The following is a 24,187-nucleotide window of genomic DNA, read 5'->3' on the forward strand; positions in this document are numbered from 1 at the left end:
CACACGCAGTTATGTATACTATTTTTATAGCATATGATATCTGACGAACAGTTGTGAATCAAACTGTACGGTGGATAAAACAAAGAAGAGTTGAGAAGTCGAAGAGCAATGATCGAGCACTTTTTAATTGATCATCAATTGTCCGCATCGAATGAACGTATGTCATATAATTGATGAATAAAACCGTGGTTGTTCCTTGGTAAAATTTATCCATGCGATAGAGCAGACGGCAATGGCAAACAAAATACACTGGACGTATGTCATATATACATATTTGCACTTTTTGAAAAGTTAATGGTTCCGCGTTTGCCTACAGGCAGGCACTGCAGCATGGACTTAACAAACTGGCGTTTCTTAGAGCGTCCGGAGGTCCACTATGAGCAAACCCCCAGTGAGGCTGACGCTCTCCTCTCGCACGTTCTTCACTGTACGGTATATAACATATGTATATATATTATATATATATATATATGTACATATAAATGTAGGTGTATGTATATTATGTATATATATATATATGTTGTACCTTATTTTCCCTCTTCGTTTCTCCCTGGTTTAAAGTTAATTCCATCCCTCCCTTCCTTTGCCTCCCGTACCTCCCTTCTCTCTCCCTCTTTCTTTCTCTCTCACTCTCTTTTTCTCTCTGTTAGTCGAACGACTAATACTACGCTGCTATCTTACGAATCTAAAATTACACCAGAAACTCTCCGAACTCCGAAGGAACGGTTAGGCTAACCGGTGTTGCATGAGGGAACGACGAGACTCCCTTCCTCCCTCCCCCTCTCCTCATTTTATATTATCTAGGCTTAGGGCAACATCGCAAATCCCTTAAAGTAGAATTTACCCCGATTATCATTTATAGCTGTTCAGGTAGCGCCGAACTCTGTCTTTATTAAGCTTATTTATAGGCATATCTATCCGACGCGGGGTTGATGATGATTCATGTATCTCATCGTATGAAATCGTTCATTTATTCGGGGGGGGTGAATATTATTTTTTCAACGAACACCCAATAATGTTAATCTTCTGGCGATGTGGCGATGACTGATGGAATTAAGGGGGACGTAAAAGAAGGACTTCGACGTGATGATTCGTCAGAAAATGTGGGGCATGTCGTATATGCCGCACACTGCGGAATCGTGTAACGCGGATACACGTAAATAAGATGAAATATAAATTTGCATACATATGTAGTACGGCTCAGTGACACGCGGGGCACATCGCGGAAAGAGATAGTAAACGTAGTTATATACCGAGGCGGTCAGCTGCTGCTGCTCTGGATATTCGTAAGAAAATGAAGAAGAAAAAGGAAAAAGTAAAAATGAGATAGAGCTATGCGAAAAGCCTCCCGAAGCTCCGGCGAAAACGAAGACAGGTGTTCTACCTCAAAAACACAGATTGATCGTACCCCTAAATATAGCTGCGGAGTCCCATTTATTATTCCTTCTAATTCTCTTGCATTCTGCGATAATATATGGATATGGGACTCTGATGATTTTATTTTTTTCTCATGCTCATTTTTCAACAACATGGCCCCTCTTTTTTGCATTTAAAATTTTTATCAGAAGATACGAAATAGAATAAACGAACGAATAACGGTGAATATGGAATGCCGCAAATAGCGTGCAACATTTTTCATAAAATTCTTTGTATTCGCGATATATACGAGGTACAATATGCGGCTTGTCACGTGTCGTTATTTTTGCCAATTGTTTTGCCTGTATCAGCCGAATAAGCGGAGAAAAATTCTGGACCACGGAAGAAGTCTCCCGTTTAGTATACATCACGTTGTGATTATATAGTTTTGTTTTTTTCGATTACATTTCATTTTTTCCTTTGGTTTTTAAACAAGTTTCGGTATAAATTACTGCTTCTGCGCTTCGTCATCTGCCTTTTCTTTTTCCTTAGTTTTTTTTTTTTTTTTGTTTCGCTATATATATATCTGGGTTGAAGTGTGACACATCTTCGCCGTTCACGAATGAATATAACATAAGATAACGTCGAGATATAGATCAACTACAACTTCTCTTCTTCTTGTTTATTGTAACAATCATGCTTTACGAGTTTGAAAATTTTCTTTACGTTCTTCTAATACCTACTACTGTCGCCGTGGCTGTTCAACGCTCGTGTATAAAATATAAATATATATTTATATATACGTACATATCCATACATCTTTGCCAAACCGATCGTTTCCTTTTTTACGTTTTGTTTATTTAGTTCCAGTTGTAGGATAGGAAAAAAATTGGAAAAAAACAAATCAATTGTGGAGAATAAATTAAAAATTTTGTACTCACAATCAGCCTTGGATCGTGTCTTTAAATTCCAGGGATACGCCCTTTTCGCCAAAGATTCCGACAAAATTCTAGAAAAAAATTGAAGTCAGCTAAGTTTTCCAGATACAGACAGAAAAAAAGAGCGAGAATGAAGGAAAAAAGAAGAAACATTTTTCCATATTAATAATTTATTACCTTCATCACGAGGAGAGGAAGCTTTGCCGTTCCACCGGAGAAAAAGTATTTAAGTGTTATATGTAGAGAGCGTTATAAGCTTAGCGTCCGACGTGTCCTCCACCGGCATTGTAATTCAACCCTATTTTCCATCGGTGTGGGTCGCTGCAGGGTTTAATTAACTCTCTTGTTTGCCGGTTGCAGTTGCTATATTCTCTGATTCAAGTTTCATTTCCCGTTTCCCATCATCCCTAGCATGATATTCTGAAAAAACGTGTACATGTAACTTCTTTTTTCGCTGCTGCTGCCTCGACTGCTGCATTCCTGGTTTTTTTTCCCTCTCTTTTCCCTTTAATTTTATTTCATTTCGTTTCGCTTCTTTTATATTTTATTTCATTACTACCTTTTCTTTTCCATTTTCGTTATATATCTGTTCAGCATATTAGATTTTCGTTTATATATAATACCATACATTTCCATTCGCAGCCTACTTTATACGTATAGTATTTCAGAATTACATGTCGCGTTCCATACCTACAATTGTTATTTTTGAATTTTTTTTTCCAATCAAATTTTTCGTTTTTCTTCCTACCTACGCGTCTGGTTTCCAAACGTTTGGAAGCAACCTTGAAATAAATATAAGATCTATACGAATCTAACCTCGGGTCCTAGGAAATGATATAAATTTGTGTGACAAATAATTTCTATAAATATCATCAGATTGATTCTATTTCTTGATCACCTGTTTACAATATTGTATGTATATATCATTGTATGTTTTCCTACACATTTATATAATCGTTAAACTTTTGCAAAAACAAGGGCTTGTAATTTTCCAGATATACGTTCGTATGATGGTTCTACCCGATACCGAAGAAAAAGTATTGGGGGAGCAGAAAAAAAAAAAAAAAAAAAAAATTGTGCGGGTTGAAATAGAGTAGTCGGCAGATGGTGCGTAAAATCGTTGAGGATTACGAAACTGTAATGAAAATATCGAATTACTACCGTGGACTATAACGTGTAGCGCGTGAATCGCAGCGTTTCTCATCTCCCGATATGCGGGATGATATGAGAACAGGGGACGGGGATATATGTGTATGTGTATAGAATACTGAAAACGAACCCATTCAAGAAGAACTGTGCTTCAGCGGTGGCCCTGTACGGTAGATTTCCTCTTACCAATTACGCGAATTGGCAAAGACAATTTCTGTTCCCCCCTCCCCCCCCCCCCCCAACCTTCAAACCCCAAACCCTCATAGAATTCAGCGCCAGGAGCAGCAATTGCAACGACGATAAGACTGTTCGAATTGTTCGAAAGTATACTCGATTTCATTCTCCCTCCACATCCCAACGGGATGAGACGACGCGGGCCGCGTTCTCCTTCCCTCAATTTTCTCTCAATTCCATATCCTATTCCAGAAATTAGACTCTGAAAACATTATCTAGTGGAATTGAGGAGAAAAAAAAAAAAATACAAAATACAAAATGACCTCACTAAAACTATAAAAACTACACCGTTTCTTTCCCCGCTATTATACATAGGTATAATAATCCTGTAGGGAAATCGATTTTACCCCGCGTGTATGCATGTATAGGTACGTAGGTATGTAGACGCGATACCTACCAAAATTTAATATTTGTTTTAGCTTTTATTTTTTTTCCAACTTTTTTCTTGTTTTATACCTACACATTTTTTCTCTTCCTTCCGATTCAAGATTGAAGAATCCAAGTTTAGGACGATGTTTGGCTTGATTGGAGGGGCGGTAAAGGAAAGAAGATGAAGAAGAACGCTATGAAGGAGGAGGTTGGAGTTTATTCGTTTTTCATTTTCTCTTCGCAAGAGTAAACACACGAAGTTCGACGAACTGCCTCCACTCCTTACCCACCCTCTATACATATATACTTATTCTCGTTCACCTCCCTTGTTTCGCTTCTTTATCGAGAAAACAGAAAAATAAATTACACGAATTCAAAACAGAGGATCACGTATAAAAAAATTGGAAATAATGTGAAATAACAAAGGAGAATTGTATAAATTGAACAAAAAATTATACCCCTGTATCTTCATATATTTTCCGAATGAACGGACAAGTTATTTACTCATTTATTAATTCCATTATTTTCTAGCTCGTATTACTTTTCGCAATAATAACAACGTCGGAGAATAATATATTGCAAAATGTTAATTCCAGTGAATTTTACAGAACAGCTTCTTCATCTTCTGCTTTTTTCCTTTATCAAACAATTACCTACCTCCATTAATGCCATGTATACTTCTTAATTTTAAATTTAAGTGCAATATAGGCGATCGATTCATCGCTGCGAAAAGTAAAAAAAATTGCGTTACCTCGATGGGATTTATGCCCACTTTGATTTAGGTATCACAGGATTTACGTATAGTATATTATTTTATAATGTCGCACCGATAAATCAACTTTTAATTATTTTATAAGGTCATTACGTGTATACGGTATAGAAAATTTTAATCCCACTGGGATGATCTGTGACGGGCATTGCTTTTACACTCCATTATATAAAGTATTACATGGGTATATACACGCATATACGCGTGCATGTATTTTCAGCGACTCGACTTGACTCTATGTACATACATATGTGCGCCTACCGTTCTTGTATGTATGTGTATAGTGTTTTCAATTAGCGACCATCCCTCCCTAATGTTCTTTCCCTTTTTACCCCGAAACTCATTATCATCTGCAGGGGTTGATAGGGAGGGTTTCTTACATTTCGGGGTGCAGCTAATTACAAGTGCTAAAAAAAAATGTAAAAGAAAATTAGGAAATAGGAAAAAAAAAATTTTATATGTTCAACCCTTTCCCATCCTTGTGCCGATAGCTTCGATAACGTAACAAAACTTTATTTATTATTAATGTAGGTTATATGTCTATATAAGTTATGGAGAACACGTTATTTATCAGCACACCCTTGAAGGTCGAGTGGTTCCGAACCTAAGCTCGTTAATCATTGAGCTAGTTAGCGTCGTTTCGTATATCTTATAACTGAATCTGAAACTCCCGCGCCTCAATGTTATGCCTGCACATACTATAGCTCTACCCAGCACGTATGATAAAAGGCAGATGTCAACTTTTAATAAATTGACAAAATTAAAATTAAAATTTTTTTCTCAGAGCGGATCCGATCCAATGTACCGATAATAATATACGTACAACGAACATGATTGGAAAGACACACGTCAGAAGAGGATATATAATGATTTGAAATATATATATATAAAAAAAAAAAAAATAAGAAAATATTAAAACAAGTACGAAATTCTCGTTCTTTTTATAAACAGCATGGGCACATGTGCATACCGTGGTGTATACGTGTGTTACATACGAGTATAAGGGCTGGTTCGCAAAGTTTGCAGAGGATGAAAAGCGTCTGCTAACTCAAACGAAAGGTTTTCTATATTAGAAAAGTTTCAGATCATATATCGGAGTTCAGGTTGACATCGTAACTCGTATAAAACGTAAATCTGCAGGTCTCACAAGTCTAGTATATAGATATGCTTGTACACAGGGATAAAGAGAGGTTGAACAGTTTTCAGTTGGCTTTCTTTCCATGAAGAAAACGCGGGCCGACAAGAAAAGCGGGATGTAAAGTATAATGCACGAAAAAAAAAAAAGAATTCAAACAAGAGGAAATTCCATTAGCTGTTATGCAAAAGAAACGTCCACATGAAATCATGAACGTGGATAAATTTCACTATTCAATAAAAATACGTCGTAAGTATGAAACTAAAAGCTCGGTTACATCACGATTATCTATTTCTCATTGTCAGTTTGAATACAATGATTTTTTTCAAACAACTTGGACGAATTATTTCGAAACGAATTAAAAAATCTGTATCAAAGCATATCGCCACCCCGATGACGAAATGAACGTTATATGACCGTGAGATGAACGAAGATTGTTGGACATATAAAATAATCGAGAAACTTATTACAGCATGAAGTAGAAAAAGAAAAATGAGAAGAAGGTAAAAATAAAAAAAAAAAATTAAATAAGGGTGGGGGGTGAAACTGTAGCCGAGGAAAAGAAATGAGAATAAGAACGTATATATATATAAATATACAGATAAGCGAGTAGTCCCGTGTTTCAGGAGGCTTTCAGCAGCAGCAGCAGCAGCCGCAGCAGCTAAAGCGGTAAAAAGTTTGCATATTGTATACTTCAAAGATGGCAGCATCAGGGTGTTGGTGCAGCAGTATAAAATATAGGTATATCGCACATACATGTAATACTGCAGTTTGTAGTTTGCGGTACGGTGCACCGTTTGAAAGGAAAGTTATAAACGAGAGAAGAGAATCGTCGTCGTTGGTATACGGCAATAGGTATACGCATATATACGTATACACACAGTACTGAGTAAGTGGAATCTGAAGCGCCTAGTAGTAAAGTACAACGAACATTCAGCTTTATGTTTTTTCACTTTTCAATCGTTGCCGCCGCGCACTTACACTTTGTCTAGATCCTGGAAACAAAAAAAAAAAAAAAAATGTGAAAATAAAAATAGTTATAATACCAAACGAGTCGCGTACGAAAAACTATCGTCGCGAACATACGTGCGGAGTTATAGTTATGTATGTATGTACGTAGCTAGAGTTTGATAATAATTGATTTTACATAATTCCAGTTCCGCAGAACCGAATCTATAGATTCATTTCTATCGTAGCTAACAATTATTAACAGTTGATTAATACATCGAGAACATCTGCAGAGAGAGTTAGTTAACGATGTATAAATGGGTTTTCAGTCGTAGGTATAATAGCAAGGATAAATATCCACCCTGCAATCGAGTTAATTTTGAAACCCCCTTTTGAATTGAATACTACCGAGTTTGTCCTTCGGTTAGAGATCCCCGTGGTATGAGGTAGTAATTAGCAACGCCATCTTCAAACAATGGCCTCCAATTTGGAGGAGATAATACCGACGATCATCCCTTATATACAATACCTATGTACTTCATCGATTGGACAATAAATAACCATGGTAGGTAGAAATACCACGTGAAAAACTTTTCCAAAATCAATCAGACGATATGGACTAGGCTTCTTTTCCTCAGATATAATCAATATATAGGTTTCTGTACATATACCTGATGCTCATATAAAACGAATTGGCAGGTTTATGACGACCTAGACATATTGAACGATATATTGTCCAACATATCTATGATGACGAGAACAAATAACGTGAAAAAACGTTTCTCATTTTTTCTAAAAATATCTCGGTATGACGCTTTTTATTTTTTTACTATTTTTCTCTGCTCTGCAGAGTGCAATGTGATGTACCGAATCGGTAATAATAGATACTCTAAGCCTTCCTATTCCTTTTCCGTATCGTATATTTACCGTTTTCCAGCGTAGTGTAGAGCGGTGTAGTGTAGCATGGTAGGTATAGCATCCCGATCTTCGTATGACATTCTCAGTCTCCCTTTTCTATCTTATATTGCATTCTTCTCGCAATCTTTTTGCTAGAAACTCACCCCCCTCCTCGCCTCCTTTTCTCCGTACCGCGCAGATCTCCATCGCGTCTATATAATCTTGCAGTTTCGAGATAAAATGAAATTCTTCTGCAAAAAATTTTCATCCAATATAAATATAATGTAATACAGTATTTTACGTTAAAAAAATAAATAAATAAATAAATAAATAATAAACTGAACAAAGATAAGTACGATTCTTTTTTTGATCCATAATTTTTTACAAGTAAATGTATTAATTATACACCTTCGGCGTGTGACGTAATTCTTAATTTACATACTTTAATCTTCAGCGAAAAAACCGTATATTATATATATATGTGTCCAAGCAGAACTGCACAGGTGATAATATATCGCGTGACTAATTGCAGTATGTCGAACCACATGAGTATCAAAAACGCGATTCGAACGCCGGTAAGGAGTACAAGAAAAAAAATGTAGAATGAAAAAAAACTTCGATTGCAGTAGACATTTCAAAAAAGTTTGTTCTTGACCGTATTTTACTTGAACTGTAATTTCGATGCATTCTTTTTTTGTTTTTGGCTTCGTTATTAGATTTTTATTTCAACGCCTTTCTGCCTTTGAGCAAAGGAAAAAAAAATGCATTGTGACGCTTCGGAATTGGTTGCGCGATATGGTATCGCCCTGTAACAATTTATCATTAAACACGTTTTTCTTTCATGGACACGTTCGAAAAAATTTTTCCAACGATAATTTTCTGGTATATAATAAGGTGCTCGTACGTATCGAGAAAGAGTTCGGTATTGGACGTTATTGCTGCCGCGGTTACGCTTTCAATTGGGACGGTATTAAAATTGTTAAAATAAAAAGGTTTCTTCAAGAGAATTCGAAGGAAGAAAGAAATAGAGGGAAAGGACGTACATTAAACCGAGTTATTATTAACACGTACCAATCGAAGATGAATATTAATATATTTGCGATTATTTTAACGGCAGCTTTGATAGCTGCGAGTATCGAAACGGTATCGGGAAAATCTATGCGTAAGAGGAGTCCTCAATCACCTGAAGGAGATGACGGTGGAAACAGTTTCACGGAAGCTCCCGTTGGTATGACTAATTCGGAAAACTCTGGGGGCGAGATAGGAAATACAGAAGCCACCCCACTCGTCGATGAAAACGGAGGACCCGATTCTTCATCCACCACTCCCGCGGATACGTCGGACGCAAGTACATCATGCGAGGGATTACTGGGTTGTATACTTTCAATACCAGGTCAAATACTCAGTTCGATTGGACAATTATTGCCCGCGAATCCGTTAGCCTCGTAATTCCGATCGTCGGCTGATCCCAATTTATTTTTCAATCGCAGCGAAATGTTGCAAAGATATGTGTGCACTGAATTGAAAAAAAAAAGGAGAATAATTTTTGTCAACGTGTGACGGTAATATTCGTTGTTCGCTAACTGATATAGGAAATAAAAAATAGAGAGAACAAAAACCTTACGAACGAATGTCTGATGAAATTAATAATTTTATACCTTGTACCCGACATCGTTTGAATTGAATTTTTCTACACCGAACTGTACTACGTCATACGTGTAAAACGAATGACGAGAATTGTCGCTGAACGGAATGGATGAGAGGAGGAAAAAAGCGGAATTTGAGTGATTGCATTTCCCATGGTGGGTACGTTACGAAGAGTCGTCTGGTTTGTAGGTAAACCTCCACCGCATCGTCGTGCAATACACATTTAGGTATAGGTGGAGTTTCCTATATATGGTTTTAGGGTAAGGAATGGGGGGGGGGTGGGGTGATTTGCGAGGTTTTCGAATACCCCGTGGTTTCCCATGGGACAGATCTTTATCCTAAGGGAATCTTATCCCTCTCAATATTGTCGTGAGTAGGTATATATCTATCTCGTGCAGAGTTGTTTGACAGAGGGTTACCCCGTACTATATACTCGATATAGTATATATATGTTACGTACATGGAAGTAAGTAAAGTAGAGATGAGGTGCTTTTTCGATAAGAGTTGCGCTTCTGGTTCAGAGGGAGAAAAAGGGGGAAAAGGAAAGAGGGCTATTATCGGTGAAGATTATATATCAAGGTCGAATCTGAAGAAGCCCCTGCCGCACGATCCTACAACAATAATGACGATTCTCATTTTAACGGACCTAATTTTTTTTTTTATGCGAGACATATGATGCGCTTGCGATGAACAGAAAGAAAACTCATCAAAATCCCATTACTCATCATTCGTTCGAGTGCGTATTATCTAATTAATTTTTCGGATCGCACCGCCGAACATTGCGCTGGTATGTTATCGTCCTCCGTGATGGATGAGTTGATTTTTTTCAACGTTTTGGAACAACGGTTCGCGATAAAAAAAAAAAAAAAAAAAAACTTCTCACGAACTTTATTCACCACGAGTTTCGAATCAGCTTCCTTTGTACAAATGTTTGGTCAATGACGTGACGTCATTGATCGCAACCCCTAAAAATCTATCGGTCGATTTTACGAGCGTCACGTACGCTGTTCTCATGGTATCTCACCACCGTGACAGGTTCAAACGCACTTCCCTCGGTACTTGGACGTATGAATTGCTGAAATTATATATGAACGAATAGGGGGGTCAACCGTTCGCAATAAAACACGTCGATATATCTTTCCCATTCTCCCTACCTACATGTTTTTTTTTTTTTTTTTTTTTTCTGACGCCCTTCTTTCCCTTAAGGATCATCATCCTCATGCGCTCCTCATTCGCTAACGCTCTTAATATCGCCTCGATATTATAAGTCCTTCCGAGGACACCCCCGTTTTATTACACGTCCATCGCAATGCCTCAATAAACTAGTTTTATGAGTCGTTATTAAAAATGTGAATATTTTGGAAGCTTGCGATATGCGCGCGAGAATAACTTGGAAGAGGAATGGGAATTTTTTCTCCAATCCTAATTAAGATAGCGTAATTAGCCATCGTTGTTATTTCAACCCGTCTGTTTTTGCGTTGCACGCCGAGACAAGGAAAAAGAAAATATGAAAAGAGAAAAATCTTCGCTTACACACGATCGGATATATAAGGAGGGGTGGTAGGGGGATGGAATTTTTCAGCCGCCGGGTTTATATAGAATTCTAGGCACGCCAGGATCTCGAGTCTTCATCTATGAACGAATATATAGTATACGGATAGAAAATGGAAGGTAAAAATATTAAAAAAAAAAAAAAAATGAAAACGAAAAAATAAAAATAAAAATAGCTGAACCGGAAGAAGCATCGGCGGCAGGAAGCTGGTGCGATGAAATATCCACCGCGTATAGGTAGGTAGAGATGGATATCATATAATACGCGGAATTCCCATAGGTGATTGAATTTACTTTCTTTTTCCTCGTATAGGCTTCTTTTGAAAACATAATTTTTTTCCTCTCTCTTTTTTTTTAAACATGATCCCCATATCTAGAAAAGTCTTAAAAGAGGGGTAGAGTTAGGTTGGTTGTAAGTCATTCTATTTGATTTTATTCTATTTTATTTTATACCTACGTGACTTCGTGTTGTTCCGCACGTTTAGAGAAAGGGACTTATACTCCGATGTTGACTGTTGCGAGTCGGTAGAGCAACACCATATAGTAAAGTATATAAAATAAGATGAAATAAAACAAAGACAAATGACGAAAGTGTTTCAGGATAATAGATTGAGTGTGGTTCGAAAAAAAGAAAAAAAAGAAAAGGAAGAAAGAATAAAAATGGCGCCACTGCGAACACCCGTGTATAGGGGGTTATTTCGCGACACCCTGTGCAGGTATCACATTATACGCCGGAATTAATAAACGCGACCAGCTGCAACTCCTCGCATAATTAAATTATCTCTTGATTATGATGATCGCGGAGAGGATCAAAATTTCATCCGCACGCAATCAGTCGTCGCAAAATTTCAACGATATTAAACTCTCTTTTACACTTTTTGCAGTTCTTTTTTCTTCTTTTTTTTTCAATTTGCCATATTTCATTCCCTCTCTATCGCTCCGCTTGTTTTTCCGCCTTTTTTTTGATATAAGAAAACTTGAAATTAGATTACCAATTTTTTTCATTTTTTCTTCTCTTCTTGTTTCTAACAATAAGTCCAAATTTACACAACTCAAACTAAGTGTATATATACGTACGTATACCAAGTGGTTGAAAATTTTCTTCATCAATTCTAGGAGCAGCTCCCGCTGCTGATGCTGCTTACACAACTTCCATTAAATATAATTAGGGTATAATTTAATTCAATAAATTCTCTCAGGCATTTCCCCCTTTTTCCTTTTTCTGCAACACCTCTCCCGGTCTTTATGTGAACAATATATACATACATAGCAACAGGACACAACGTTCTTTCAACTCTCCCAATAAATTAAGTTAAACCACTCAACTCCGCCTCTCTCTCTTTCTTCCCAAATGTTCGCCCAATAAATATACAGGGTGGCCTTTCCGTTAAAGGGGGTTCGAAAGGCAAGCAAATCAAATCCCTATTTCGTTTTCTCCTACATTTTCGGCCCCTGTGTTATACCGCCTCGCAGAAAACGACGTGGCGAATACCCATGTAGATATGAAAGCTTCAAGGATAACTATGAGCGTGAGAAAGAAATTAAAAAAGGAGAAAAAAAAACCGATACATTATTTCATCCGCAATCTCCGAGGGGTAAAAGCGTTGGGAAAAGACAATGAAAAAAAGAACAAACGCAATAAAATAAATAAAAACGGAAAGGGGGGGACTTTGGACTCGCCCACAGATGTCGTAGATCCATATGTGTAGTATATGTATATCTATACAGATATATTTATACAGAGTTCTCTGCAGGGGGCCCAGAGTCCCAGGATTAGGACGAAGTACCAGGAAATGCAAGAGCAGCGGGACTTTGAAAGGGACAGTTTCGATTTTCTAGGGAGTATCTACAAATACTTGAGCACTTTTGGATGTGCGTGTGTTCGCGCGTGTACAGGGTACGTACTCGAAACCATCGTCCTCGAGAGTGACGACCGATGACGCGTTTGGAATAAATATAGGGGCTGCAAAAGGGGACGAGGATGTTGGTCAAAAACGAAAGAAGCAAGAGGAAAAGTGTGCAGCGTATTTGGTCAACGTGTATACCGTGTACACGCACACGTAGGGTGCAGGGCGCGTGTTTCAAATTAAAGGGAGCCTGATCAAGCGAGTGGAGAGGATAAGAAAAGAGGAAAACACGAATCGGGATAGAGCACTGAAAAAATATACAGATTTTCGCTCCGAAGAATCGAAAAATAATCATCGTCGAACTACAGCTTCTGATTTTCTTTCCCCATTTTGGGGATAAAAACTTCTGTATTTTGAGCTCAGAAATCCGAATATGCTAATTAAATTGAGTTAACCCATCGGAACGATCGAGTTATCGCCAATTTGACGCTTTTTCGAACATCTTTTGAAAAGTGAAAAAAAGTTTTCCTATTAGAGAATAATGAATATTGATGTAATATGTTCCGCATTTATTTTGCGTCACGAAGTGCAGGTCGCAGCGCAGGCGAAGAAAGAAAGACTCGTTGAGATTTGTTTGATCATACAATACAAATAAAAAAGAAACGAAGAAATATACTTTTCAACCCTCCTTAAGAATAATGCTTTTCTCTCTATAACACGGAAAATGTCTAGAGAAATGTTGGTCGTTATTTTTATAATTGGTATACTATCTCGGCAGTTCAACCTCATCTCGTACGTCGTATACCTCTCTCTTATATTCCGCGATCGATCGATGTATGAAAATTAAAAAAGAATGAACAGAAAAATGGAATAAAATAAAATGTGAGAGTACCGAATATGTACCTACCTACCTACCTACCATTCTTTATGCCAAAGCAAATAAATGGTTGATATGCAGACCGAGTAGCGAATCAATTAAAATGTTTTTCAGTTTTCAGTTTTCAGCACGAAAAGGGTGATCGAAAGCGACGTGGGCGTGTGTACGGATACAAACGTACAGTACATACGGCGTAAAGGGGTTAAAAATGTGAATGAAAATAAAAATTGTGAAAACTGATACTGAAAATGAAACGTGATCGAGATATATCCTGCGGGTTTTATGTACGTAACAATTATATACAGAATATATATATATATAGATATACAAGCGGTAATAAGCACACATGCAGACATCGTTGACATCAAAGAGAAAATATTCCCGTACCTAGTCTATCTCCAATTTCATTTGGTTATTTTTATGCCCCGTATATGTATACGTTTTCTATTACGGGCAGGAGAGGGTTGTTTTTTAAAAGTACGTAATAACGAATATGATCCGTGTTCGTTGATTTTTATTTTTTCCCTTACTGGAATAATGACTAGTTATTAAATACGAAAAATAAAAAAAATTACGGAAGAATAACTGATGTCAAACATATAATTTCGTGTACCCGTTCATTATCGTTAGGTACCTATATACACGTATGTGAAATATTTGAAAAATCCTATATACTTATGCGAGTTGATACGTTCTAAATGGAGTCGCTTATTTTTTGTGTATCTTTTTTATATTTCATCGAGTTTGCGCCCACCCTCAAAAACTCGCCATCCCCCGTAGCGATATAAGGTCGACCCCTCTGTCCAGAACATAATTTAATATCTAAAACGTTAAAAGCCCGTGCGAGAATATAGAAGAAAATAGAGGGGAAAAAAAATGTACTACGTGCACCAGGTATACCTTTATGTGTGAATTTATCGTTGGGGGTTGACAAAGTAAGTTGAATAAAATTACGTTTCTACCAACCCCATAAGATGCGTACGGTGTCGGCAAATACGAGACAATTATAATTGTTGCGAAAATTCGCTGCGAAGCCGAGTCCGATTGCCATGATGTAATAAATGTCTTTGAGACACGCGAATTTCAACCAAGTATACATATATATACCCATGTAAGTACGTGTGTAAAACGGTACATACGTGTAAATACATGAGCCAGTCATCGTTTATACGACATGCATGAGATCGCAGATCTGCGATTAGATTGCGCAGTTAGCTGGCGCGTATAAGTCTAGAATTTGTTCTGGGGGATGAACAAAATAATGCGAATGCCGTTGGCGATAAGAAATTACGAGTTGTCGGTAGATCAATTGTAGATTTTTGCATCATTCGTAGACAGGTAGAAACAGAGTATCCTTGGACGGCCAAATAACCCCGAAGAATCGGCTCATAATTGTAGGTCGATAAAGAAGAAGAAAAAACTTACGTTCAAAAATTCACAATAAACGTCGTGCGTCTTTCACGTCGTAGCTTGGAGGGCAGGCAGTGAGATATGGGCATGCTGCACCGAGGTGGGAATGAGAAGCTCGAACATTTTTCTCACTTCCTTTCTTTATTCCTTTCTTCCCCTGAAAAGATATTACCATAAGAATGCGCTCGTCAAACTGTCAGAGATGTCAAAATACGTTTCTACTCCCCGTGCAGTTTATAATGGCGTGGTGCAGCGGTGACGAGATGAGACTTTTGCCCTTAGAGCCGCGCGGCATCGGGATCAGAGGATCAGCTGCAAGGCCTCGAAACATTCATCCTTGAATCTTTCTTCTCGTCTTTTCGTCGACGCACATTGCGGTTTAAACCAAAAATACCTTTCTAATGGTTTCGTTCTCACTCACCGAACCGATCCCCGCTATTGCTCGTTTGAAGTTCTCGACGGGCCTCCGAGGATCAAGGGTTTAAATGTCGCGCTTCTCTTATTGTTAGACCAAGGAGTTCGGGGTCGACATTTACGAACATCCTCGTGGAAGACTGACACAAAGAACAACAATTTCCTATACATAAAAATGACTCGATAAAATTCGAGGAAACAAACAAAGAAAATATGGACACATGAAATCATGAACACCAAAAATATTAACGAAACGTAATTGCCAACTCAGTTTTTCAGAACTTATATTTTTCCCCAATCCCATTTTTTTTTTACTATCCCAATAACATTTCGGTGTATATTAACACACCTGGTTTGCACCTAATGGTGGGTAGAAGAATGAAAAACGAAACACCGGCTTCATTGGGATGATGAATCTACGATGACAATATACTAATGTTTCGATAATAGGTGCGTCGCAGTGTCGAGAACGTCGTATAAAGTCTGGCCCATTTCCGGTCGGTTGTCGTATTATATCCATAAAACCATCTGCGTGAAAATACACGTCAAGTTCTAAATACCGAGTTAAAGTGAGGGAGAAAAGGATCGAGAGAACGTTGACGGGGGTTGCGCACGGGGGTTTAGGATTTCGAGGGTAAAACTTGAGGTTTGTGAGAAATTGTCTCATAAATTTGTCAACATATCTTCTGTACTCCTTCACCTTTTTTTGTCAACTTATATGTATACACGTATATATTCCCCGATGTTCCCGCTTTTCGGGTATAATATATATGCAGATCGAGCGCGTATAATAACAACGGTATTCGCGTAATCGGAAAATCGAAAAATTTTGCACGTACCTATGTCAGGGGCATATGAAAAAAAAAAGAAAAAAAAAAAGGTAAAAAAAAAGCAGCTCTTCCCACGAGATGTTTGCATTATATTGCCATTTTATCTCGAGATTTGAATAAATTTCAAAAACTCTCCGGAGAGCGTTGATATAGGTGTACATATAACGTACAAGACGAAGATGCGGAGGCGAAAAGCGAGGCGCTAAATGGCAAAAGATTCCGATACAGATTCGTTTGAAATATGGTAATGGTTGCAAGAGCAGTATATTTAACGTTTTGTAATTATCGTTAACTTGGCTCATATATATTTCTCGGTACAGTACACGTATACGTATACATTCGACTACTCTCTACATAATATAGCTATACTTTATACTCATTATTTTCGCCCGCAAGTCTCGCGAACCAGGACTGCAATACATTTCTCCCCCCCCCCCCCATCCCCCCGTAGCAAAGTAAAGGTAGAAGACACGACGCGATACCAAGCAGACATTAGAGGGTTCGAGTATAGTTGTATATAAGTGTACACCCCATTCCTAAGATATTCATCAACCCTGGTTCTAGCTTCTTCTCTCTTGTTTTTTTTTTGTGTAAGAAAAATCAACTGAAATAAAATGAAATGAAATATGTATCGACTTTTCAACCGTAATAACGTGCAACGCATTTTCTATTTTACAGGTGGTGGAAACGGTGACATCGAAGACCTGGACCCGGGAGTTCAAGATTATGGAACCGATGAGGAATATAACGACGTTTTCGACGCCACTACAAATGGGTGAGAGATGTTTTTTTTTTTTTTTTTTTTTTTTTCTCATTTTCCGCCTTCCCGTATTTCACCCGTGGCTTCACATCATTCCGTACGAATTTGAATCCTCCCTAATTTTTCGTCACCCTCGTATGCTCCAAAAGGTAATTAGTTTACGGCGTGAACTAGGAGGGAGCCCCGGGGCGGACGTGAGAGGATGCCAATATTCTCAATATTGGCTTCTGCTGCGGAACCAAAATTTCCCCAATTTTAGATTTTATAAAATTCACGTATGCACATATGTATGTGTAGAGTAATCGACTCGATCAAATTTTACTATCACACCTCTCCGAAATTTCAACATTTTGAATACCGTGTGTTTTTTAAAACACATGTACCCACGTACCGTAAAAAATGAAACGAGAGAAAAAAGCCAAATAAATAAATCTCTTACACGTCGATAGCAGATCTTTTTTTTTTTTCCTTAGTTTTTTTTTCGTTCGTCCCCTTTTTTCACTTTTCTTGGCACCCCGAAAGAAAGACGAGGGAGTAGGGGGTTGTTACAAAAGAGGGAGGAGTTTGAAGTAAGGGAACAGCGAGAGTAGCAGCCATGCATTATTTATGGAGTACCTACAAATGCCCTAATCTAAGTCTCAGACGGTATAATTCTACTTGCTATAGTAAAAAAGCATCCAGAGCTCTGGCCGGTAAGATTATTCGAAGCGAGCCTAAAAAAGAAGTCTCTATTTGCAGTATATCCGATAAATTCAAAATTTAAATAAACATCATCAAGTTGTTACTGTTATCATTACTAAAACTATTAATTCATACTTTCTCTACGCAGCGATTTTATGATACAAACAGATTTCCGTACGTACACATGCCCATACAAGCGGGTTGTATGTGTGTAATAGATTATCAGCGCGATGACTAATCAATTATGAATTGATTTATATTCAATAATCACTCTCTCTCGCGGTGAGATTATGACTATTATTATTAATGTTAGTATACGCGTAGCGGTTTAGGTGAGATCAGGTTCGTTTCTCGAATATGAACCTCAACTGACCTAGTCCAACCTGTATAAAATAAAATTAGCGGTTTAGATAAATCAGCGCAAAAATAAAAAGTGTTTTTTTTCGCAGTACCGAAGTCGACGCAACTACGAGTCCGCTGAAGGGTGGTACGTTAAAATTTGTAAGAGCGTTAACGAACATAACTCGAGAAGCTGGTGAGACGGTGAATATGAGATGTGAAGTTGTCGGTGATCCACCACCGAAAAAAATTCGATGGTATAAAAATGAAGCCCTGGTAGAAGAGGAGCCCGGAAGAGTAACCGTGCGTAAAATCCACTCCCAGGTAAAAGAATGAGAGAAAATCAAGAGGTGAAATTCAATATCAAGAGAATAGGACGTATAAAAGTTATTTATGAGAAAAATTATGAAAAATACTGACAAATTTTTTTTCTCACTTTTGCAAAATCAAAGGCTCACGAACATTCCGCTAAAAATATTGCAAGGAGTCGTTTAAAAATTACTAGACTGGAGGTAATGGACACCGGATATTATTCCTGCAGAGCAAACAACGATATCGATTTGATACAGAGCGAGGGAATTCTACAAGTGAAAACACTACGTTACGGTAAGTGAAACAAAAATAAATAAAAAATAAAGAAATCGATAAAACAAAGAAAATAAAATTAATGAAAAACCAAAGAATATTGTAACAGAACCACAGACCTGTTCCAGGTCACGTCATATGAAATTACATATATCCGTAAAATATAAGCCGAGTAAAAAAAAAAATAATATAACGATATTCACGTTGAGGGGAAGATAAATTTTCACAACCACGAAATTCCGCGAACTAATATGTGCATTGAGTTATTATAGGGAATTTACGTGTGTATATTATTAATTGCGTTTGTACGGTAGGCATGTAAAACAATTAAACTTCTGGGCCTGACAAAACAATCAAAGGTAATTATCTGGAATAATTAAAGCCGCGCGGAAGGACAGGAATGGCTCGCTTGTCACCAACACCCTTTTCCCATCCTCCTACTTCACTCCTGCCCCTCGTTTCTCTGTACCGGGTTGACGCATTCCGAGAGTTCCTGAAAATTCTGTATCTGCTACTGGTAATGGCGAAGAGGAGTATAAGGGATAGGAATTAGAGTCGACATAACACGGATGGCGAAAAGCATCAACTATCTAAAACAAATCATTTTTCGTTTCTCTTTGATTCTTTTTTTCGATCTATCTTATTTCCTTTCGACCCTCTTTGCTTATTTCCGGTATAAGCTCCTGCAAGGATGCAACACAGTGGAAAAGAGAAAAAGAGACGAAGAGAAGATCTAGATTGTGTTTGTCGTATGCACATATGTACATAGATATGTGAGTTCGGATATGGGAGAACAAAAATGATAAAACCAACGTTCATTTCTTCACCCCCACAACCCTCGAGAAATCACGATATCATATGAAATAGATGACGCCATGCCCTAAGTACATATCTATACAATGCACATATGTGTCTGTACTTACAAATACTAGCAACAAAGCAAATAGTACCTTAGATCTAAATCTACCCCCGTAGAGCAGGTTTTCATTCGCCGAAACTCGGGAGCAATGAGAGAAGTAGAAAATGTGAATAAAAAAAATAAAGGGTGGCGTACGTAAGAGAATAAAATGAGTAAAAAAAAAAAAAGAAAAAACCACCCCTGGATCCTGGATGTGTAATACACCTAAATGTGTATAAAACGTTATGGGTAGAGCATAATATAGAAACGTGTGTGTAAGATGAATCAGAAAAAATAATATCACAACGCTTTCATATGCTCCACCTTTTCTTAAGACCCCCGGGATATTTAAATCGATTTTTCCTTTTTCTCTGTTTTCTCTGTAAAAATATACGTGTACCAACTCACGTGATATCCATAAAATTGACTTGACTTCTCGTTTGACAAATGAAGCTCAATCTTTTCTTTCTTATGCTCATATTTTCCTTTTAGAATGCTCGGAAGAAGAATGTATGCACATATATTATGTGCGTATAAGATGATGAATTGATTAAACGTAGTCACCTATCGATGATCCTCATCCTTCTTCTTTTGCGTCCTTTGAATAACCTGGAAGATGGCAAAATTAACATATATATACATATACATATGTATAATAACCCTCTTTCACGGTTATATTCAGTGAAGAAAAGTTGGCGGCATAAGTTATAAGGGTGAAAAGTGTACGCAAGAGCGTACGTGAGGGATATATTGAATGCTTTTTCGTTTGAATTAGGGTTTCAGCCAAGACGTAAAAATGGGGGATGCAGTTTGCACTACTTTGAAATATAAATATTAACTTTATGGGTATAGATATACATGCAAAGACCTACGTATAAGTTAAACTTCGTCGTACTCGTTGATACGACCCTTCGCGGAACTTTTAACGATGAATTATGGGGGTTTTGAATTATTGTGATGCCGATCAAAGTCTAAAAATAGAAATGATCAAATATACATCACCTATTCAATATAAATCTCACTTGATCTCGTTACGCGAGATATCAAGCGGCCGAAATAACGGACTTTTGTACATACAATCAAACATATACAACGCAACATATTATTGTCCATCTTAGAACTTGACTCATTTATTTATGCAGCTGGCCGTCCAATTAATGCGGCAGCCGATGTAGGAAGTTTTTCACCGATCATACCTCATTTTCCTGACTTACTAGAGGGGTGAGTACTCCAGATTCAATTTATCAATCTCTGAATACTAATTTTTTTTCACTATTCAAATACTTGTTTTAATAATGTTCTTTATGCTCGTAACGACATCTGTGTCAGCGCATAAAACAATAAACTAACAAACTAACAACGTATTGTCGATAAATCTGCACAATTATTTACCAACGGTTGAAACTGATACTTGAGCTATAAATAGCCGCTAGGGGTTGTTGGGCTTGCAACCTCAATAATAATAATAATAATAATAATAATCACAAATGACACGAAGAGCAATATTTACAAATGAAAATCCAATTCTTTGACATTGACCAACAATAAATAAAGACACAATAAAATGAGGCTACTAGTTTACCTATTAATAATAAAAAATTCGTATATTTTTGTAAAAACCAATCAATTAAGTGATAATGTAACGGAGATAAATGTCATAAGGTAAGACAACCCCTAGTCTTTGTTGATACTTTCAAACAAAATTATGTAACCTTTTGAAATTTCAATGGATTTAACAATGGAAATTTTTGGATACTTTGCTGAACTATTCTTCTATTTTTTCTATCAGCACAGCGACAGGGGATAGGCTAGATATATCAGGTATTGGAGTATCTACACCTCACGTATCACACCTGCCACCCACACATACATTCAATGAAATATTTTCCCCGAGTCCACATCCGACAAGCTCGCAATCCAGCACTGTGGATTTTACTGCTCTTAGCGGCCTTGATAATATCCAATTTCAACTACCATCTGGAACTGTAACAAACCTTGCAAATATGCCTGGGAGAAAACAATCAGAGCATCATGAAGGAACCTGTGAGGTAAGAGCAGGATGCCGTGTATTGAATATTAATGTAATTTCGCCATCCTTTCTAAATCTCTTATTTTCTCTCATGCACAGATTTATGTTGGTAAAATTTGTGCCGAATATGTCGGCAACAAGTCTGTTTACATCTCTCACATGGTGCCACAAAATATGTTGGAGGAAAGACTAATACAAGCATTCACGGTCATCAATTATTCAAAGTGGGTATAAGAATGTGGCTGAACATTCAAAACTGCGACAGAACTGTTGGAGTGAAATTGTAAACTTTTGATATTCATTTTACAGTGAGTTATCATCAACGTGTGAAAGGTATGCAAAGCCATCGCTATGCTATTCAGCCTTTCCCATATGTAGAGAGCAACGTAAGTCTCAGAAGCCCGAAAACTCTGAGGCAAGTACACAGCTGTTTAATCTGCTGAATTCCAACCAAGGGAACATTCCCTCCTCGGATGATACTGACGGGGAGGATAATTTAAATGATTTTGCCAAAGCCATACATGGTCTGCATAGAAAGAAGCGTAGAGCAACATCTGGGTATGGGTCAAACTTTGACTTTACAGTTGACAAGAACAGTAACTTACCTGAGAGAACGATTGTTTCTCAGTCAGTGAACCATGACACTAGAGCTGCGGGGCGTAATCACTTGAATCACAAGCTCCGAAGAATTTGTAGAGAAGAATGTGAAATTTTGGAGAATGAACTCTGCAGAAAAGAATATGCTATTGCTAAAAGACAAAAAGTGATAAGACAAGTACCTCTTTTGGAATGTGCCGATCTACCTCCAGATGGTTCTCCAGAAGCCGCTGATTGTCTGACCCTTGGTATCTCAGCTGAAAATAATATTCAAGAAAGTTAGTACAGTCAAAACTCTCCACTGCCTTTACATTTGAAACTGAATCCTCACCATCTAAATAAAATCTACTATCAATTTCAGATGATCATTGTTACTGGGGTACAGGAGAATCTTATAGAGGTACAGTAAAATTTGCCAAAAGTGGAAGACCGTGTGTACTATGGTCGGATCAATTGAACATTGAAATTTCTGAGTACCAAGAATTAAGTGGGAGACATTCGTACTGCCGAAATCCTGGTAGCAAGGAATCTCAACCCTGGTGTTACGTGGATGGGGCAACAAGACTGAAAGTCGAGTATTGCGTGATCGCCAAGTGCGGTAGGTAGTTGAAATTTACTAAGAGATTTCGTTCTTTGTGCCGTGATTGCAACCCAAATAAACCACTGACTAATTCTCATTCACAGTTGAAAATCTTTGGATCTATGCGATAGTTGGTGTTGTCTTGACAGGTGGCTTTGTAATAATATTAATTTGTTACTGCTGCTGCTACAAAAGTCAAAAGTCAAGAAGACAACCAAATCATCTGCCGTCTAATAAGGTGAGACAAAATCTCAAACATATCTTCTGATTCCGTTCGGATACTAATTTTTTTAAATTCTTACGTGTAGATGCTAACTGGAGTGCAATGTGATAAAAACATTTACGATGGTAGACGTAGTACGACTCAGCCAATGGAAATGAGTTCGCTACTTGCTGGGCCAGGAAACATAACACCAGGAGCTGGAACTTTAAGTAGTGGAAGTAGCCGCACATCCAACAACAGAGTGCCACAGTTTTCTATCCACAACGTAGCATTTCTTCAAGAACTTGGAGAAGGAGCATTTGGTGAGACAAACATTCGTTCAAGTCAAGTCAAGAGAGAAAAAAAAAGAAATCGACTAATTTGTCTTTTTCATTTCGTCTATCTTAGGAAAAGTATATAAGGGTGAATTGCAGACCGGTAACAAATCGGAGCCAACTATATACGTAGCTATAAAAACTCTAAAAGAAAACGCTACCCCAAAGACGCAGAGTGATTTTAAACGAGAAGTCGATCTTATGACAGACTTGAGACACCCAAACATTATTTGTCTTCTCGGTGTAATATTAAAAGGCGAACCAATGTGTATGCTCTTCGAGTATATGACACAGGGAGATTTACACGAATTTCTAATTTGCCATTCACCAAGATCCGATGTACCACTTAATAACGGAAATGGAAAGGTTTTGGAGCAGCCTGAATTTCTCCGCATAGCTTTGCAAATAGCATCCGGTAAGATTCTTCAATTACCATCATTTCCGTATACAGTTCTAGGCTGGTTTTCCATAACTGTCGTTAATTTCATAGGTATGGAGTATCTCGCGGGTCATCATTACGTACACCGCGATTTAGCAGCTCGAAACTGTTTAGTTGGTGAAAACTTGACAGTGAAAATCTCTGACTTTGGTCTATCGAGAGACATATACAGCAGTGATTACTACAGAGTACAATCGAAGAGCCTGTTACCAGTAAGATGGATGCCACCGGAATCTATTCTTTATGGTAAATTCACAACAGAATCAGATGTCTGGAGCTACGGAGTAGTATTATGGGAAATATATAGCTACGGCCTTCAGGTAAGCTTCACTACTTGCACAGAATAACTCGCTGCGACATTCGAAGTAATG

The 24,187-nt window shown here is 37.6% G+C and overlaps 2 protein-coding genes across 13 annotated transcripts in view; one reads left to right on the plus strand and one right to left on the minus strand.

Annotated features, from left to right (window-relative positions):
- LOC105693170 overlaps positions 1 to 20,686 on the minus strand; it is a 34,018-nt gene extending 13,332 nt beyond the window's left edge. The window contains exons 1-8 of one of the 11 annotated variants that reach the window (XM_048649430.1): positions 20,507 to 20,686; positions 20,043 to 20,243; positions 15,891 to 16,069; positions 15,549 to 15,681; positions 15,143 to 15,439; positions 7,826 to 8,046; positions 2,472 to 2,714; positions 2,298 to 2,365 (exon numbers count right to left, since the gene is read on the minus strand). The gene's annotated coding sequence lies outside the window, so the exon portion shown is untranslated. Of the gene's footprint in view, positions 1 to 49; positions 379 to 2,297; positions 2,366 to 2,471; positions 2,715 to 6,706; positions 6,946 to 7,825; positions 8,047 to 15,142; positions 15,682 to 15,890; positions 16,070 to 20,042; positions 20,262 to 20,506 lie in introns of those variants that run through there. The other 10 variants (XM_048649431.1, XM_048649426.1, XM_048649427.1 and 7 more) reach the window with 10 other exon arrangements.
- LOC105693169 (tyrosine-protein kinase transmembrane receptor Ror) overlaps positions 1 to 24,187 on the plus strand; it is a 49,518-nt gene that overhangs the window by 23,552 nt on the left and 1,779 nt on the right. The window contains exons 2-13 of one of the 2 annotated variants that reach the window (XM_012412926.3): positions 17,050 to 17,146; positions 18,262 to 18,475; positions 18,604 to 18,757; positions 20,777 to 20,855; positions 21,424 to 21,682; positions 21,763 to 21,887; positions 21,973 to 22,538; positions 22,622 to 22,858; positions 22,945 to 23,078; positions 23,149 to 23,365; positions 23,451 to 23,792; positions 23,868 to 24,136. In XM_012412926.3, the coding sequence (XP_012268349.2) occupies positions 17,050 to 17,146; positions 18,262 to 18,475; positions 18,604 to 18,757; positions 20,777 to 20,855; positions 21,424 to 21,682; positions 21,763 to 21,887; positions 21,973 to 22,538; positions 22,622 to 22,858; positions 22,945 to 23,078; positions 23,149 to 23,365; positions 23,451 to 23,792; positions 23,868 to 24,136 (2,693 nt within the window). Of the gene's footprint in view, positions 1 to 17,049; positions 17,147 to 18,261; positions 18,476 to 18,603; positions 18,758 to 20,776; positions 20,856 to 20,915; positions 21,297 to 21,423; positions 21,683 to 21,762; positions 21,888 to 21,972; positions 22,539 to 22,621; positions 22,859 to 22,944; positions 23,079 to 23,148; positions 23,366 to 23,450; positions 23,793 to 23,867; positions 24,137 to 24,187 lie in introns of those variants that run through there. The other variant, XM_012412927.4, reaches the window with a different exon arrangement.

This window comes from Athalia rosae, chromosome 2, assembly GCF_917208135.1.
Source record: "Athalia rosae chromosome 2, iyAthRosa1.1, whole genome shotgun sequence".
Classification (NCBI taxonomy): Eukaryota; Metazoa; Arthropoda; class Insecta; order Hymenoptera; family Athaliidae; genus Athalia; species Athalia rosae.